At 55.7% G+C, this 17,153-nt stretch overlaps 1 protein-coding gene across 3 annotated transcripts in view; it reads left to right on the top strand.

Moving 5' to 3' along the window:
- The window catches only part of VAC14 (VAC14 component of PIKFYVE complex), a 97,918-nt gene that overhangs the window by 57,920 nt on the left and 22,845 nt on the right, over positions 1 to 17,153 (top strand). For 2 of the 3 annotated variants that reach the window (XM_073795705.1, XM_033843993.2), the window contains exon 14: positions 2,006 to 2,138. In XM_073795705.1, coding sequence (XP_073651806.1) covers positions 2,006 to 2,138 — 133 coding nt within the window. Of the gene's footprint in view, positions 1 to 2,005; positions 2,139 to 13,234; positions 13,280 to 17,153 lie in introns of all 3 variants that reach the window. The other variant, XM_033843992.2, reaches the window with a different exon arrangement.

Here is a 17,153-nt window from a genome sequence, read left to right as displayed (position 1 = left end):
AGGATTTTGTTTTGGTCAGTCCCCATTTTGGTCCCTTTGTCCTTTGGAACCTAAGCCTGGAAAAGGGGTGGGACAGAGGTGTACGTACAGAAGCTAGAAGGGGACAGGGACATAAGGAGTTATCATGAACAAGCACCCAAGAGAATGCTGCAGGCAGCTGGGCTCCAGTCCACACACACCTCCACTGGGGGGCGTGGGGGGAGCCTCTGCCCTCCGGCCAGGCCACCATGGGGGCGGCAGAATACATATCCTCAAGTGTGGGGAGGGGGACAAGGGGCTGAGAGGCAGCCAGGCTGCCTCAGCAGCTGTATCTGCAGCCACCACTTTGGAGATCAGCCCCAGCTGGGCCTGGGGTAACTCGATCTGTGAGAATGTGACACTTGATTCTGCAAACAGCCCCTCTGGGCAGGGAGCAGAGACTGTTTGCCATTCCAGAGTCACTCAGGACTGCCTGGGCCAGGCTCTTCTGGACAGGGACCCAGAACAACACACTGCAAACAACAAGAAATTCAATGAGGCCTGTCCTTGAACTGGCTTCTCGCCCCGTGCACGGTTCACAGGAGCTGTAAAAGAGGTTCAGGAGACAGGACAGTATTTTGAAGGTGTGGCTCCTGGTAAGGAATCCTCATAGAGTAATTCACAGCCAGGAAAAACAAAACAGGAAACACCTTTTCCAGTTCCCAGCCACTTCCCCGTAAGGACCACACGAGGATGTAAGGAAGACTGAGTTCAGCAAAACGACAGAACTCCTGGGACAAGGTTTTACTGCTGCTTCCTGGCATCTGATGAAGTCAGCCTGTAGGGGCTCCTCTGTAAGGCTCACTTGTAGTGCTCTGGGCGACGCTTCCACACGTTCCTGTTTTATGCTCTAGGCTGATGCTTCTGGGAGCTGATGCTCCTTGCACAGCCAAGCTTGATTCCCAGAGACCCCCCACGCTGCCTGTTTCACTAAATCGTACCCTTTAAAAGGGTGAACTTTATGGTATATGAATTATATCTAAGTTAAGCTGTTATTTTTTTAAAAAAATCAGATGTCCTGTTAATGCCTCAGGCAGGTGGAATGAGGAGTCCTAGCATCACTGACAGCTCTTTCCAGCAGTGCTGTTGAGGTCATCATGTGTTAGAAAGGAAGGACGGGGGGAGATCCCAAGGGGCGTATGAACAGACACTACGTTGGGATCACCCCGGCATTGTGTCAGCCCCGCCCTCGTCCCCTCCGCGCTGGAGGCCTTACATAGGGGACCATGTGCAGGGCTGGGGCTGGGACGGGGTTGCAGGGACAGTGTGGTGACGGCTGTATCTGGCTTTCAGTGTATTTTCAGCTGGTACACATAAGAGGGAGACCTCGAGTGTGCTTCTGGTTGTAAAGCCAGCTCAGGGTCTTCAAAGTACTACTCTAAAAGAGCGTCTTTGCCTGAAGATGAGGAAGAATCTCTGATTTCAAAACATTGGGTGCAGATGGAAACGCTCGGTCACATTCTGTCGGTGTGTGCTGTCTTCACCCTGGTGGCTGTGTGCATAATTGACTTATTCTTAAGCAGCGGCGGGAAGGGAGTATGGCTTCTGCCTCGCAGGCTTCATGGACCATTGAGGTTGTGTGTCTGCCTTCTCTCTTTCCTCTCTTTGACTTGCCATTTGCTCTTAACCAGTCAAACAAAGCCCAAGTGTATTTTATTTATTAGGATAATGAGTAAAAAAAAATTTTTTTTTCCAAAAATTTCTGGCACCTAGCAGCAGGTCTCACACGTAGGAGATATTCACTAAGTGATGGAGGGTCAGCTGGAGGGGTGGACAGGGAAGTGGGTGCTTTTTGCAGTAAGCGGAGTTGTATCAGCTTGCGCACACTTGTTTGGTCCTGGCTTTTTTGCTGCCATCGTGGCCCTTGATTGAAGGTGTTCCCTCATCCTGTTACACAGAGACTCTTCCCCCACCTTTTTGGCGTTGATAATTGTTTATCTTCTGTGGAGGCGTAGAATAAATCCCGGCTCTGTCCCTTTCTCTATAGGTACCAAAGGCTTGGAGTGTTCTCCTTCGACTCCGACCATGAACTCCTACTTTTACAAGTTCATGATCAACCTTCTCAAGAGGTTCAGCAGCGAACGGAAGCTTCTGGAGGTCAGAGGCGGCTTCATCATCAGGTTAGCCTCCGCGTACCTTCTGTGGTCCCACAGCCTCGGCTTTTCATTCTCCTACCATACAAGGGGTCAGGGCAACCATTTTTGCTTCCACTCCTCTCTCCTCCTTTTCCTGACCTTTGAGCTCTTAAAAGAAACAAAGAAGGTTCCCCCTTCACACCAGGTTGCTGGTGCTACTGACATGGGTTAGGTTGATGTCACCATTTTTTGAACAAATGAATTCGTTTTTCACTTGTTGAGACAGCTTTCCTTGAGGCTAAGTATCCTCTCATTGAACACTCTTGTGGGAGTCTTCAGGGAGAAAAGGAGGTGAGCCAGACAGAACATGAACCTGGCTGCGCTGGGTGCCCAGCTGTCAGCACACCGTTTGGCCACAGCTGGGTGGCAGCAGTGGCTCTGGCGGAGCCAGGTTCTTGTGCTGTGTGAGCCCAGCCCCGGACAGTCCCAGGGCACCAGCCCCAGTCCCTGGAGGCCTGCAGAACTGTCACCGCCAGCAGTGTGGCCAGGTCTGGCCCTTTGCCTCTTGCTTGGCTCCAAGGAGCAGGGTCACCAGGAGAGTAACCTTAGGCCAACAGAAACCTAGAGGGGACACAGATTTCTCCAGGCTCCCCAGAAAGCCAGGCAGAGGAGTTTCCCAGAATACTCTGAGTGACCCTAGATACTCTACAGCAGTGGTTCTTGGCCCTGACTGCACGTTAGGTCACCAAGGAGGCTTGAAAAAGAAGGTGATGGCTGGGCTCCACCCTGACCAGTGAAATCAGGACCTCTGGGGCGACGGAGGTTAGTAAAGCCATCCAGGGTGCTCAGGGAGCAGACTAATGTCCCAGGAGTTGGGGGGCTCCTGATCAGGGCCATCTGGGGGTCGGGGAGTTGAAGGAGAATTCCAGGGGGAGGGTCCACCCTGCACAGAAGCTTCAAGGCAGGAAGGAGGTTGGAGAGTTCATTTTGCTGTAAACCAGAAGGCGAGGGGAGAGGGGCTCAGCCGTGTGAGCTGGACTAAGGACTGGGGCCCTTACCAAGAGGTCAGCGGCAAGCCGCTGAATGGGCTTGAGCAGGGGAATGGTGTGACCGGTTTGCTGCTTTTTATATATATATATAAATTTATTTATTAATTTCTATTTTTGGCTGCGTTGGGTCTTCATTGCGGTGCGCGGGCTTCTCATTGCAGTGGCCTCTCTTGCTGCAGAGCACGGCCTCTAGGCACGCGGGCTTCAGTAGTTGTGGCTCGCAGGCTCTAGAGTGCAGCCTCAGTAGTGGTGGTGCATGGGCTTAGTTGCTCCGCGGCATGTGCGATCTTCCTGGACCAGGGCTTGAACCCTTGTCCCCTGCATCGGCAGGCGGATTCTCAACCACTGCGCCACCAGGGAAGCCCCAGATTGCTGTTTTTACAGATTACTGTGCTGCTGGGAGAGAATGGGTGGATGTGTGGGAGACCGGCTGGGAGGCTGTTGTCCAAGGTGGCAGCTTGGTAGGGGGATGGGAAGAAGCAGTGCAGTGCGATGCAAGAATTAGTAAGAAGTGTGTTGATTGGTGATGAATTGCATGAGGGAGGGAGGGAGGAGAGAGGGAGTTGGGGGGGACGGCCAAGAATGTGGTGTGAGCAGCAGGGTAGATAGTGGTAGCTGTCCCTGAGGTGAGATCCCCGGAAGAGTAGCAGGGAGGGAGGGGTTTCAAATAGCTTTGGGAACGTCAAAGGAGAGACATTGAAGACATCGCTATGTCTGCCTCTCAAAGGAGGGATCTAGGCCCACGATACAAATCTGGAGGTTGACGGCAGTCATTCATTCATTCACTCTCTTATCCATTCATTCAACAGATATTTACTGAACACTGTGCGGGGTTCCATTCTAGATAATTCTACCTTGTGGATTTCATTCCTAGGGACTAAGAATGGTTGGTGGTCAGAGCGAAGAAAGGCTGCCCGGAGCCGGGCCCTTCAGAGTTCCAGTGTGTAATAGTTGGGTCTGGAGAAGCCGGGAGAGGAGGCTGAGAAGAAGGGCCCAAGAGGTAGAAAGAAGCAGAGGAAAGAGGCGGATGGCGGGAGGCAGCGAGGGGAGAAGAGGCCGGAAGAGGGCCGGCTGGAAGGCGTTGGGGAGTCTGCTGAGCGTGGGGCGAGCTGAAGGAATGGGGGACAAGGAAATGGGGGGAGCAGGCCCAGGGCTTGCCTGTGTGGCGCCGGTGGGTGGAGGAGCCACAGGGCCCCAGCTCCGGGCAGAGGGTGGCATTGAGGCCTCCCTGGGGAACAGGCCAAAGGGTAGAGTCTCAGGAGGGGGCAGGCCTGCCTGGTCAGAAGGACAAACGGCAGGACCACACGTCCCTGCCCATCAGGAGGAAGGGGCTTCTGATGGTCTAGACCACCCACAGGCGTCCCGGTGGTGGGGGGGTGGTGTCACCACCCTCTGCCCTCCTGAGCTCTCGCAGAGCGGGGTTTTTCAGCGTCAGCACTGTTGGCATTGGTAATTCTTCGTGGCAGCGGCTGTCCCGTGCGCTGTAGGGTGTGGAGCAGCGTCTCCAGCCTCGACCCGCTGGATGCCAGTGGCACTGTCACCCACCCAACTGGGACAATCAAAAATGTCTCCAGACAGTGCCAAAGGTCCCCTGGGGGGCAGAATCGTCCCGGGTGACGACCACGGTTACAGAGCGACAGAAATGGATTCTTACCGTCACTTGCCAAAAGAGGAAGGTTTCCATGGTTTTTTTTTTCACATCAAGTTGGACGGTTGGGGCTTGAAGAGACCCCCTACCAGGAAAATGACGGACTCTTCCCACACGAGTGGCAGTTAGCTTCATGCGGCTTTCGAAATTGTAGAGGTGTCAGCTCTTTTGATGAGCCCTCCTTGCCTGGAAGACTTTCAGGAAACCAGTGGAGAGAAAGGCCTTTGAAAATGGAATTTGTAGCTAGTTTCCTCTCTGGAGAACTGCGCTGTAATGGGTTTTTCCATCCTCTGTCAGCCTCACGTGCCCCGTCAGGGGCCTGGGGAGAGGATGCTCGGGGAGTCGGGACTATCCCCAGACAGCACCAGGCAGAAGTGCGGGCAGCGTGGGCGCGCATGGGTGTGTGTGAGTGTGCGCGGGTGCTCTCCCCACCCGCTAGGGCCGAGGCTCCGTGGAGCTGGTGCCACGTTCCCGTTCACAGCCTCTAGGACAGTGAGGCTTCGCTTGCTTTGCAGTGTCTCCCAGGCATCCTAGGCTGATGAGAATCCTCATTTTGCAGGAGGGAAATGAGAGGAAGCCGCGTGCCTGCCTGGCTCAGTTGGAGCTGGGCTGCAGACCGCTGCACTCTGCTAATTTCGCAGCTGCCCCTCTGTCCCTTCTGTGAGAGAGTGTCGAGCCAGGTGCCTTGAGGAGCCCTGCACGGCCTGCAGACCAGGACCACCTGGCGCCCAGCTCCTCAGAGGGTCCTCCCTCCTCATCCTTCTGGGGCTCAGTATCCAGCATGGCAGTCACTCGCTGTTCCAGGGCTCACACTCCCCGTGCACCACACTGGGGCCTCAGTGGGCATGGCACCTGGCCTCCAGGGCACGCGTCACTCCCACCCCGCACGGCCACAGAGGTCTCCTAGCCCTGGGCAAAGAACCCGGTGGGCTGGACAGAAGGAACCTGTGACTGGGCCCCTCACCTTTGTTGTCCCTCCTAGCCCTTCGCTTCATTTGTCCAGCCTGCCGTTCCCCCTGAAGCAGCACCAGCCCCTGTCATTTCGAGCTACAGCTTCCTCTGGGCCACACCAGCTCTGTGGGGCGGCTACCTGCTAAGCCAGCGTGCCACGCCACCCAGTCAGGGTTCTCAGGGTGAGCACAGCCCAGTATCCGACGTGGAGGAGGCCTTGAAGACGTGTGCCTTTCTCCTTCCCGTGGCCAGACGGGCCGAGGCCCTTCAGCAGAGGTTCACTGGGGCCCAGCCCTCGGAGTGTCAGCCTGCCCACCTGCCTTTCGTTTCATTTCCTTGTTTTCTGCTGGTGGCTTTAAAGAGGAGCCTAATAGTGATACATGCAGGCTGAGAAGAAGCCACAGGCCTGATAAGAAACACAGTAAATGAAAAACTTTAAAAAAAAAAAGAGAGAGAGAGTGAGAAGCAGGGACTTCCCTGGCGGTCCAGTGGTTAAGACTCCATGCTTCCACTGCAGGGGTCATGGGTTTAATCCCTGGTCGGGGAACTAAGCTCCCTCATGCCGTGCGGCGCAGCCAAAAGAATTTAGAAAAGAAAAAAAAAGCACAGTAAATGATTCTTAACGCCCTTCTTCTGGTGTTAAGCCAGCTATGATTTGCTCCTCTCAACCCCCAAGACTGAGCAGAGAAAGGAAAGAGATTCTTCTGGCAAACAAGTGAAGAGCCATTGTTTCTGTAGTAGTGTGTTTAGCTCAGGGTCCAGGAACCGCTACTGTCTATAGAAGGACAAAGGCATCCAGACTTCTTGAGGACAAACATCTGGTGGGGGGTCTTGGCCTTGAGGAAGATGCATGACTCTCCTCAGGCCCCGGGGTGTTTCCCCCAACTCGGCTTTCCCAGGCTGCACCTCCGTGGGGCGTGGGAGTAGGGCCCCAAACTCCAGCCAGGCCCCTGGGTGGGTTGGACATCCTCTCTGTGTCCATGTGGCCTCGCTATCTGGTGGATGTTAACAGTTCAGAGGCATGTTGAGTTTGGGGAAGTCAGTGACTCCAAAACCTCGTCTCAGCCAGACTTGCTGTGACCCACTCCGGGCCCAGGCCCTTCTCCCGGCTGCAGGGACTGAGGGAGGGAAGAGAGGGACATGAGCAGATGCCACCCCAGCCCTGCCCACACCCACGCCCCCTCCCCAAGGCTCCACAGGAGTCGGGCAGATGCCACAGGCACTCAGGAGCTGGATTAAGAGGGGAGCTTCTCGAGTCAAACAGCCTTGGGTTCGAATCCCAGTTCCTCTAGTTTTTAACTCTGTGACCTGTTTCCAAGCCCGTTTTGCTTTGACTATAAGACGAAGATAATTGTGCCTGCCCTGTCGTTTTGCGGAGAGGGTTACATAAGCCTGCGTGTTACAGCGCTCCGCACGGCTTGGTCCAGGGGAGCTCGCTGTTCTGCCTCATGATGCGGTCTCGGCCTTCCACAGTGGTCTGTGGGGAGGGGAAACCAGACCCGGGAGGGGGTGAAAGAATTGAACCTTCTGTGCCGAGAGCTGGCTCCTGAGCGCCAGGCCTGCTGCGCCGACACCCAGGGCGCCCACCAGCGGCCTGGCCCTGACACCGCTAAAACAACTCGGCCCTAAGTGGGTGTTCGTGTACATTTCCCTCCTCTGGCCTCTCCCCGCTCCCCCCACCCCGCCCGCCACCGCCAGTGCAGACAGAACAAGCACAGAGCTTGTTTTCCCACGAACCGCTCCACTATACTCAGTAGAAAAGGAGAGGAGGGAGAAAACGCAGCCTCTTTGATAGGCTGTGATATGAGCTGCAGCGCAACCCGACAGCTGTGATCTTCACAAGGCCTGCTTCTGTGCTGGGAGGCCAGCGAGGCTGAGGACGCTCACGCTGCCGGCCAGCGCGGCCCTCCGACCAGCCGTCCTTCGGCTTCATCAGCTGCGCCTTTCCCCCTCCCCTTCCTCCCTGCTGCCTCGCAAAGAGGGCTTGCCAGAGAATGCTTTCCTTTCAACGAGTGACTGTGCTGTGAACTCGAGGGCTCCAGCCCCATCCAGCCCTGTCCATGGTGGCCGAGCACCCTCCCCGGAGAAAGGAAGCCCCCAAGATGAGGTGCAGGTGGGGGTCCAAGTGAGAGACGGGGGAGCCGTCACGAGGACCCCAAGAGCCCCACGATAAGGTTTCTGGTCCTTCTGGTCCCCTCTTGCCTCTGACACAGGCCTGGCAGCCTCTCCAGTTCAGCCAAGAGCCAGAGTCCCTAACATGTACCCCAGCTACGCCTGCCCTCCCCTCCCCCAGTGCCCCGGCTTTGCATGACAGCCCTGTGTTGGGGGGCAGGCGAGTGAGGTGGGTGGTGGGGCTAGGAAGCCCCCGGACTTGTTTTGAATTGCAGGGTGGGAGGGGGGCACAGTGGCTCAAGAGAAGAAGCGCTCTTTCATGCCCTAATTGGGAAATTCCACTTTGCTGTCCTTGTCCGTTCCTTGGCAGGGGGTCAAACGGCCTCTGCGGCTAGGGCAGCGCACACCACAGATCCTTGCCGACCCCAGCTCCGCCCCCCTCGGTCTCTGTATCCACCGGGCCTCTGGAGTTCATTTGCATCGGGGCACCCCCTTTCCCCTGTCTCTGCGTGCCACCTTACCTGCCAGGGGGCATCGGTTGGGTCCCCAAAAGCCCATTGTGCTGATGCTAATGAAAGATGAATTGAGTGAAGTGGCAAGACCCAGATCCCTGTTCAAATGGCATTTTAGAAAAGCAGCTTCGCTTCTGGACCCCAGCCTGCGGAGAGCGCTGCTGAGAGGCCCGCTCGACTGTCTTCCTCTCGCCCCTTTAATGGATTGCGTTCATTTGCTCAGAATAAAAACAAATCGCTGTGACAAACACGCACCAACCTAAGTCTGTCTGTGGAAACAGGCCCTGATCCCCCTCCCCAGAATGCAGGCGGATTTGGGTCTTTCATCAGTTGTAGCCGTGTTGACTGGGGTCCCCAGCTGAGGGCAAGGAGACAGAACATTGAACAGGGCTGGAGGGTTGCTTCGAGGAATTTCTTACTTCCCTCTCAGAAGAAGCGTCTCTTCCTGTTAGCTTTAAGTCAGTCTGCCCAGTTCCTTGTGTGAATCTCGTGGAGCCTTCCCCAGTCATTCTTCTCCAGGGGCCAAGGTGCTTTTGTTGAGACGCAGGACAGCAAAGGGAGTGAGTGGCAGAAGCTGCTTTGCACAACCAGCTCTTGGCTCTGATCTCCGAATTGGGACAACGCTGAGGACCTGTGAATGGCAGGGCGGCCCCATCTGACATGCCAGAGAAGATTGCCTGCAAGAAAGCCCTGCCCTCAAACGTGAAAAGGTGTCCCTGGGAGGTACAAAGTGCGGGCAGCCCAGAGAACCCAGCCCGGCCCTTGTCCATTGTTCCCTAATGCACGGCAAAGTGCCAGCACCCCAGCACCTCATAGAACCATCCGTGACCCGGGGGTGGCAGGGAGGGCTGGGGACAGCCAGTGGCTTTGCTCTGTCTCCTGCAGGCAGTCCCCCTGCTGTCCCTGTAGAACCCACTGTCATACACACTGGCGCTCCCTGCAAGAACGGATGTATTTTCTTCTGGAATATGGAAACCACATGCGATAAGCCTTGCTAGGCCAGGCTGGGATTAACTAGGTGCAGCCGGGGTGGGGGGGGGAGGAGAGGAAGTGCTGGCCAGAGGGAGCCCCGTGCAGCGTGCTCTGGAAGTCTGGGGAGCTTTAGAGGGAAGTGGCCCCACGTTTCAAGGGTCCTCCTGGATCCCTTGTGGGCGGAGGGCTGCTGATGGAAGCAGGGGCTGGAAGGAGGCCAGGGATCCACTCGCTTCGAGCCGGGCTTGTGGGAGGTTAGGGGTCACAGGTGAACTGGGCACGGGGAGGCCAGGTGACCCACAGAGCCAGCCGTTTGCCCCCACGTCCAGGAGCATCTGTGGTGGGGGGAGGACTCGGGAGCCATCCCGCACCTGCTGCGTGGGAGGCCTTAAAAGGCCTCCAAAGACTCGTCACGTGGGTGGTGGCACCTGCGGGGCCCTTTCCAGCCTCCAGTTAAAAGCACTTTCTTTGTAGTCTATACACCTGAGACGCCCAGCTCCCCAGCCCCGTTGCCAGGGGCTGAGAGCTTGACAGTGAATTTCTTTCTGAAGCTCTAGAGGTTATGGAATCTGCAGTTGTCTCTGGACCTGTTTATACTTTACCTAAGGATGCCAGGAAACTAGCAAAGCTTTGACCTTGGTAAGTCAGACAGCGCGGTTAATTAGCAAGTAGCTGCTGGAATCGTAATGTAGCAACTTAAAATATCGGCAGGTTTGGAATTGGCCCCTAGAGGTCACTTCCATCCTCCTGCCTCCTTGGAGTTGGGCTGCATCCGAGCCAGGAGAGATAAATGGGCGTCCTTAGCTTAAAAGTGCTTTTAAACTCCTGGAACAGCAGTTGCAGAAATGTGTCCTGTTTGTCCATGGTAGAACGTGGTTCTCAGGAAGCTCTTTATTTCATCCTTTTAACCCAACCTTTTCACCGTGGGTGCCCTGGGAGGCCCCTGTGTGGTCCTCCCCCCTCTCTCCCCACAAGGGTATTCATTTAGCAGGTGGCCACAAAGATCACAGACACACGTGCACCCACTTCCCACCGCCACCCCCATCATCAGAAAAATAACACAGAAGGGTTTCCATCACATGCGGTTTGTGAAAGGCCGTCAGACCAGCTGCCCCTTCCACATAGAAGGAGAGTTTCCGTCTCTGAGCACGTGTGATGGTGACACCTTGCAGGGGCCCTGGCCTGGGGGGACCTTGGCGCTGAATTCAGCCTCAGACGGTGAGCACAAGCCCACGTGAAGTAGCGTACAGCCTGTGGGGAAGGGTGCTTTGTAACCCGGGCTGTGAGGGCCCACCGAAGAGGCTCTTGGGACCTAAAGTGGACAATGGAACTCTCTTTACAAGTATGCAGCCTCAGCTCTCAGGAGAGCATGGGCTTTGGGTCTGTTGCTGTCATCCTAAAATCTTTCAGTGTCTCTGTAGCACCAGCGCATGTGCCCCCAGCTCCCTCACCCCACGTCTTAGGACATCTCCATGGGGGTGCTGTGTACCATCTAGAGATCCCAGAGCTGAGGTTCTTGGTTGTCTTCCAGACTGGGTGCTGGAGGCCATTTGGGAAAACGGCCCAGTTTCCAGTCTGGACTTGCTTTTCCTCAGCCTCATTGGAAAGAAGCTATGTTCTCTTGTGGCGCCTCCCTTTTGCCCGGAGTCATTGACCCACAGAAAATCCCCACCAAGACCCGTCCTGACGTGGCCTCCTCCTCGTCGTCCTCTCCCGGGGCTCTCCTCCTACTGCCTGTCACCTCTCAGAAGTGAAACACCGAGTAAATCTGCGGATCCTTCCCTGTCTTCCTTCTAGGCCCCGGGCCCTCCAGACTCCTGCCTGGCCATCATCCTGGCCCGTTTCTGGTCTATATTTAGATTAAATAATCTCATTGGAACTGCCTGGCACTTGGACAGTGACTGTCTTTCTTGGTCTAAATCTCTGTTCTGACCCTTGCTCGAGAGGACAAGTCTCCCCCCACCCCCATACCCAGATCATTTGTTTTTCCTTCTGGTTTATCACAGTTGCTCACATCACCCACATTGGCCTCTCTCTCTGGAGCTGAGCTGAGATGGATTTCAAGTGCAATCCTGAGTCATCTCTCATTTTTCTCTAGTCCTCTGTCGAGCATCCCGTGCTGTCTGTTTCGAGCCTTGCCTCTCCCTCTTCCCTTTCAGAAGCTGCTTTCCTAAGCGTGAAGTTTTGCATCTCTTTCTCCGTTTCCACCGGCCGCACCCCCTGCCCGGGCTGCGGTCACAGTCACGCGCCCCAGTGCCAGCTCTCACATGTGACCCGTTTCCCGAACGTGGGGCCATCTGAGCCTCCTTGTTTTGCTCCCCCAGAGAGCTGCTACTTTAGCCTAATAATGGCGCTCGTGTCTCCACTTCACTCTCAGCCTTGTCATCGGTAAACTCGTGGCGTCTTGTGTCCCCAGAAGGTCTGACTTGTTTTCTGCGCCGTTTTGCCATCTCTTTGGCAAAACCCTCTCTTTCTTAACCACGTAAGCTTAACACTTTTTGCTTCAGTGCCCCAGATCTATCTTTTCCTTCTCCTGATCAGGCCACCATGGCAGCCTTTCCTCCCTCCATGCCTCAATTTCCACAACGCCTTTTTTGAATCTAAATTTTACATTAACAACATACTATATAAAAGTACACAAATCGTAAGTGTACTACAGTTTGGTTAGCTTTCACTAATTGTCTACATCCGTGTAACGAGCACTCAGATCAAGAAGTAGAGGGCTTCCCTGGTGGCGCAGTGGTTGGGAGTCCGCCTGCCGATGCAGGGCACGCGGGTTCGTGCCCCGGTCCGGGAAGATCCCACATGCTGCGGAGCGGCTGGGCCCGTGAGCCATGGCCACTGGGCCTGCGCATCCGGAGCCTGTGCTCCACAACAGGAGAGGCCACAACAGTGAGAGGCCCGCGTACCGTTAAAAAAAAATAAAGTAGAGCATTTCCAGCGCCCAAAGGTGCCTTTCATGTTTCTTCCCAGTTACTACCCCTACCCTCCTCCCCAAGGTAGCCACTGGCCTGAATTCTAACGCTGTACATTCGTTTACCTGGGTTTTTGTTTTGATTTTGGGTTTTGGGGGGTTTTTTGTTAACCTGGTTTTTTGAACTTCATATAAATGGAATCGCGTAGTTTGTGCTCTTTTACAAACTGTAAACTTTCTTTGACCCACCTCGTGTTTGTGAGGTTCGCTTGTGTCCCACGTAGCAGTGGTTCACATTTCTGTCAAGCCCCCCACTGTGTGAGGATGCCGTGGCTCATTCACACATTCTGCTAGTGATGGGCATTTGGGTGATTTTCAGTTTGGCACTATTGTGAATAACGCTGCCATGAGCATCCCTTCACATATCTTCCGGTGAACATACATGTACGTTTCTCTCAGATAATACCTAGGGATTGCTGGATCAGGGACCATATATGTGTTTAGCTTTGATAGATATTGTCTGAGCTGCACCAATTTCCTCTCCCATCCATGGTGTGAGAGTTCCCATTGCTCACATCCTCACCAGCACTTGATATCATCGATCTTTGATTTTAGCCTTTCCTGTAGGTGTATGGTGGTATCACCTGTTGTTTTAATTTGCATTTCCCTGAAGACTAACAAAGTCAAAGAACTTCTCATCACTTTTTGCCTTTTGGGTATCCTCTTTTGCAATGAGCCTGTTCCAGTCATTTCCGCATTGGGTTTTTGGTGCCTTTCTTATTGATTTGTGGAAGTTCTTTATATATTCTGGATGCAAGTCTTTCTCCAGTGTGTGTACTATAATTATCTCCTCCTACCCCGTGGCGTGCCTTATCACCCTTTTAAAAGTGTCTCTTGTTGAACAGAAGTTCTTTATTTTTAATGTAGTCCAGGTGACCAGTTTTTCTTCTCAGCATGTTTTATGGTTTGTGCTGCTTTTTCAGGGGATTAGGAGCTCATGAAACTACCCATAAAGCTGCCTGTTTCTGGTAAGCACTCCTAGTGAGCTGAACACTGAGTACAGTCCGCCTAAAAAGGTATTATATCTTTACTCTGGATGGGGTCTTGGAGGCCACCTAGTCCAGCCTGCTTATGCAAAGATTCCCACTCCCTCTCCATCCCCCCACCCAGCTAAATCCCAGGGGCTTCTGGTGCAGCCAGGCCAGTGGAGGTCTGCAGCCTGGAGTTGGGAACCGCTTATCTAACTATGGTGGTCAGCAGGAGGTGGGAACCCAGGTCAAAGGCACCAGTACGAGCAAGGGGGCTTGACCGGCCCGTGTAGCCAGACCAAGGCGGAGGGCTGCAAGGCCCAGGAACCCAGCATCTTCCTGTGGTGCCGTCCGTCTTCTTGGCCTCTGTTTGAGGTCAGCCTCACTGCTTTGGTCTCTTCCAGTGGCAGAGACGAGGTCACCACATCACATGGCCATCATGCCCCAGCTGTCTGTGCTCCGGGGGAGCTCTGGTTGGTTCCCACGGGGTCATGTGTCCCCTGTGGTAGGGGAGGCGGTGGCAGGGTGCTGCAAGCAGCAGCCCTGACAGAACCCCAAGTGGAGTGGGGAGCGGCAGCTCTTCAGAGGAAAGGGGCTCCCACGGGGCAGCTTTCCTGAGCAGTTTTCTCGTGTGAAAAATGGGGACGCTCACCATCGTGATCTGCTGATCCTCGGGAGGTTAAATGATGTTACAAAAAAGTACTCAGAAGAGTGTCTTGCACCTGGTAACTGTGCAGGAGGTGTCCCAGTAGCGACTGTGACAGTCATTGTGAAGAGAAGCATCCACCCTCTCTCTGTGCATGTCAGAGTCAGGGAGCCCGCGGGCGGGTGGGCTGGTGGTCCCAGAGCTGGCCTGGCCCCCGTTCACCCCCTTCCCAGGCCCTTGCCGCTCGCTGCCTCAGGCTCAGCTCCTGGTAAGCAGATGTTCTGGGGTTGACTGTCACTTTCTCTTGTTTTCTAGGGAAGAGTAAGAGAGAAAGCCATTGAGCAAACTAAGACTTGCCCCCAGGTGTCCCCCCTTCCTCTGCCCTTCACCCCCCCACTGCCCCCCACCGAGACCCCACCCTGTTCAAAGCTGCCCAGTCAGGACTCTTGAGCGCGTGTGACAGAAAACCAATTCTCACGGTTCTGTTGAAAAAAATGAAGGTGCTGTGTAGCCAGGGACCAGGATTGGCAACTCCGCAGCTAGCACCCTCCTGGCGTCCTCAGGCCTCCGTCTCACCTGCTCGCCTCCACAGTAGGCTCTCCTCCCTCCTCTGTCAGCCCCGTGCCCCGCAGGCCTTCTGTCCCGTGACAGGACAGCCACCGCAGCTCTCAGCTCACTCCTCACCCTTAGCAGCCAGCCTTCAGCCGCGGGGCTGTCCTTGAGTCTCACTGGACCCGTCACTGTGCCCTGACTGTTCAGGATGGGATTGTGTGCCCACCCTCCCGCACAGGAGGAGGAGACGTTGTTCGTGGGAAACTGGATCTGGAACCAGAATCCCAGGCTGTGGACACCAGGGAGGCAGACGCAACCAGCGCCCGCCCTGTGGTCAGGTTCAGTGCTGCCCGAAAAGGGGTGCGAAGCAGGCCCCACTGAGGGCCCACCATGGCAGCAGTGGAAGGAGAGACACTCCCTCTCCACTCTCCCAGCAGCCAGATTCTCCAGGAAGGAGGGCAGGGGGAGGGTGGAGCTGTGTGTGTGCCCCAGTGACCTTCCCAGAGACCACCGCGCGGGCAGGTGGGGAGCAGGGTGGCCTCTGAGGAATTAGGCCTCCAGCTGACTCCTTCACTAGGGCTTCCTTCCATTTGCAACACTGCACCTTGCCAGAGACTAGAAGTTGTCTGCTGTGTCATTGTGTGTGGAGCTGGGGGTTAGACTCAGACCCAGCCCCTCCCAGGACGGCCACTCGTGCCCACGCATGTGCTCCCAGAATGGTAGCCCCAGGCCATGATTGAAGAGAGACCAGGAGAGTCTCGGTCTGGAGTTTAGGCTCAGTTCAGAGTGACCAGAAGGGACCTTAAGGGTCAGCTGAGGTCTTTCCCACAGGAGGGAACCGAGGCTCTGATTTTCCCAGTAAATATTTTCCTCGCGCTGCCCCGTGCCCCGCCTGGGCTAGGCCGACGCAGGACCAGCCACCACAGTCCACACGCGGGGCACTCAGGTGTAGCAGGAGCACGGGGTGGGGGGGGTGGGGCAAGGAAGAGCTCAGGCTAACCCAGACGGGGGACAGGGGTCAAAGGTTCACTCCCCCTGGTTCATTCCATGGCTGTTCCTGGAGCATCCACGGTGTGCCAGGCCCCGCGCCAGCCCTGGGCACACACATAACCGAGAGCCGGTTCCTGCCTTCACCGAGGTGGCAGTCCGGTGGCATAGGCAGACAGATGACAAGTGACTAAGAAAGGTGTGCCCCGGTGTTGTGATTCCTGCTCTGGAGGAACTGCAGGGGCGGGGGTGTCCTCAGGTTCGGGCCTGTGGGCCGGGGGGTGCCCGTAGCTTCAGCAGAACCAAGGAGCTGTGACCTGGATCTGATGTTTTCTCAGAGCATAAAGGTGCCCTAGTTTTCCCTCTCCTCAGGCTCAGCTGAAGCTACGCCAAGCATTGGCTGTTAAAGGCTGCCTGAGATGTGGTTTGGAGCCAAAAGTCTATAGAGCCAGTGCATTTGTGACCTTGTTGAAAATGCTTACTGAGGAAAATCGGGGTGTGGGGGGTAGGATTTGGGAGTTAGGTTGTTGTGGTTTTTTTCCTTTTAAAAAAAAAAAAAAGAATCAGTTTGGCCATCCTCACCCGCATCCCCTTCCCTCTCTGCACAGCCCCTCCTGGGTTGCCTGACTCCTCCAGCCCCATGGCACTCATCCCTCCCGTTCGTCCACACCTCCCCCATCCCCAATCCCTCTCAATCCCCTGTGCTTCAGGAATGAAAAATACCAAGTGGGTAAAATTAAGGAGCCTGGGTATAGCCCTGGAAATTAGGCCACAGCTGTCAGGCCAGGCAAGAGTCCTTGTATCTGAATCGGAACTGCCGGGAGCAAGCGCTCGGCCCCTCCCCTGTGAGGATGGATAAAAAGCCCTAGCTCCCCCCTCCCCCAGGAAGGGGCTGCTGCCTGCTGGCCTCAGGAGGGCCAGGGAATGCTGTTTGTCACTGAGCAGATCTGTCCCAGTGCCCACCCGCTGGGGCACCGCAGTGGGCAGAGCTCATCCCTGCCCTCCGAGGGATGGTCCCAAACTCGAGTAGCGATGATGCTCTGTGGGAGGGGTGGGGTCGAGGAGCGCCTGGCCCTAATGGAGGGGTCTGAGGAAGCTTCTGGAAAGAGATGCTGTCTGCCTGAGCCATGAAACATAAGGAACTGCTGGGGGTGAGGGTGGGAGGAGAAGGTGCTTGTGAGGTAGGAAGAGTCGGCTCAGAAGCCCAGGCGCCAGGGCCCGGGCAGCCCCAGGGAGCTGGGAGTGTGGCTGGGACCAGGCCCAGGCAGCCCTGACGTATTCCCAGCGAGCCACCGAAGGGCCTGCGCAGGCTCAGAAAACTCTCTCCACCTGCCCTGGGCCTGCACAAGTCCTGAGAGACACCCCCGACACGTGGCCACCCTGGAGTCCTTGGGATGGCACTGAGCCAGGGGGACTGCAGGGCCTCATGAGGCTACACCTGAGGCAGCTGGTCCCAGAGCCCCGTGCCCTGAGCTCCAGCGAATGGCAAGGAAGTGGGGCCCAGGGCTCACGGTGGCGGGGACACTTGCTCGCTGTCCACAGCTGTGCCGTTAGCCTCCTCCAGCACCGAAGGCTGGTTAAGGAGAGGCTCAGGAAGCTTGCCTGACAGGGCTCTGGCTGCTGCATCACTTTAGAAGGTTCCGTGATGCTGGGACCGGCAGTGTGAGCAGATAATCTGGACTAAGTTTA

Source organism: Tursiops truncatus, chromosome 19, assembly GCF_011762595.2.
Source record: "Tursiops truncatus isolate mTurTru1 chromosome 19, mTurTru1.mat.Y, whole genome shotgun sequence".
NCBI lineage: Eukaryota > Metazoa > Chordata > Mammalia > Artiodactyla > Delphinidae > Tursiops > Tursiops truncatus.
The sequence above is the reverse complement of the archived record's forward strand: the minus strand, read 5'-3'. Positions and strand labels throughout refer to the sequence as shown.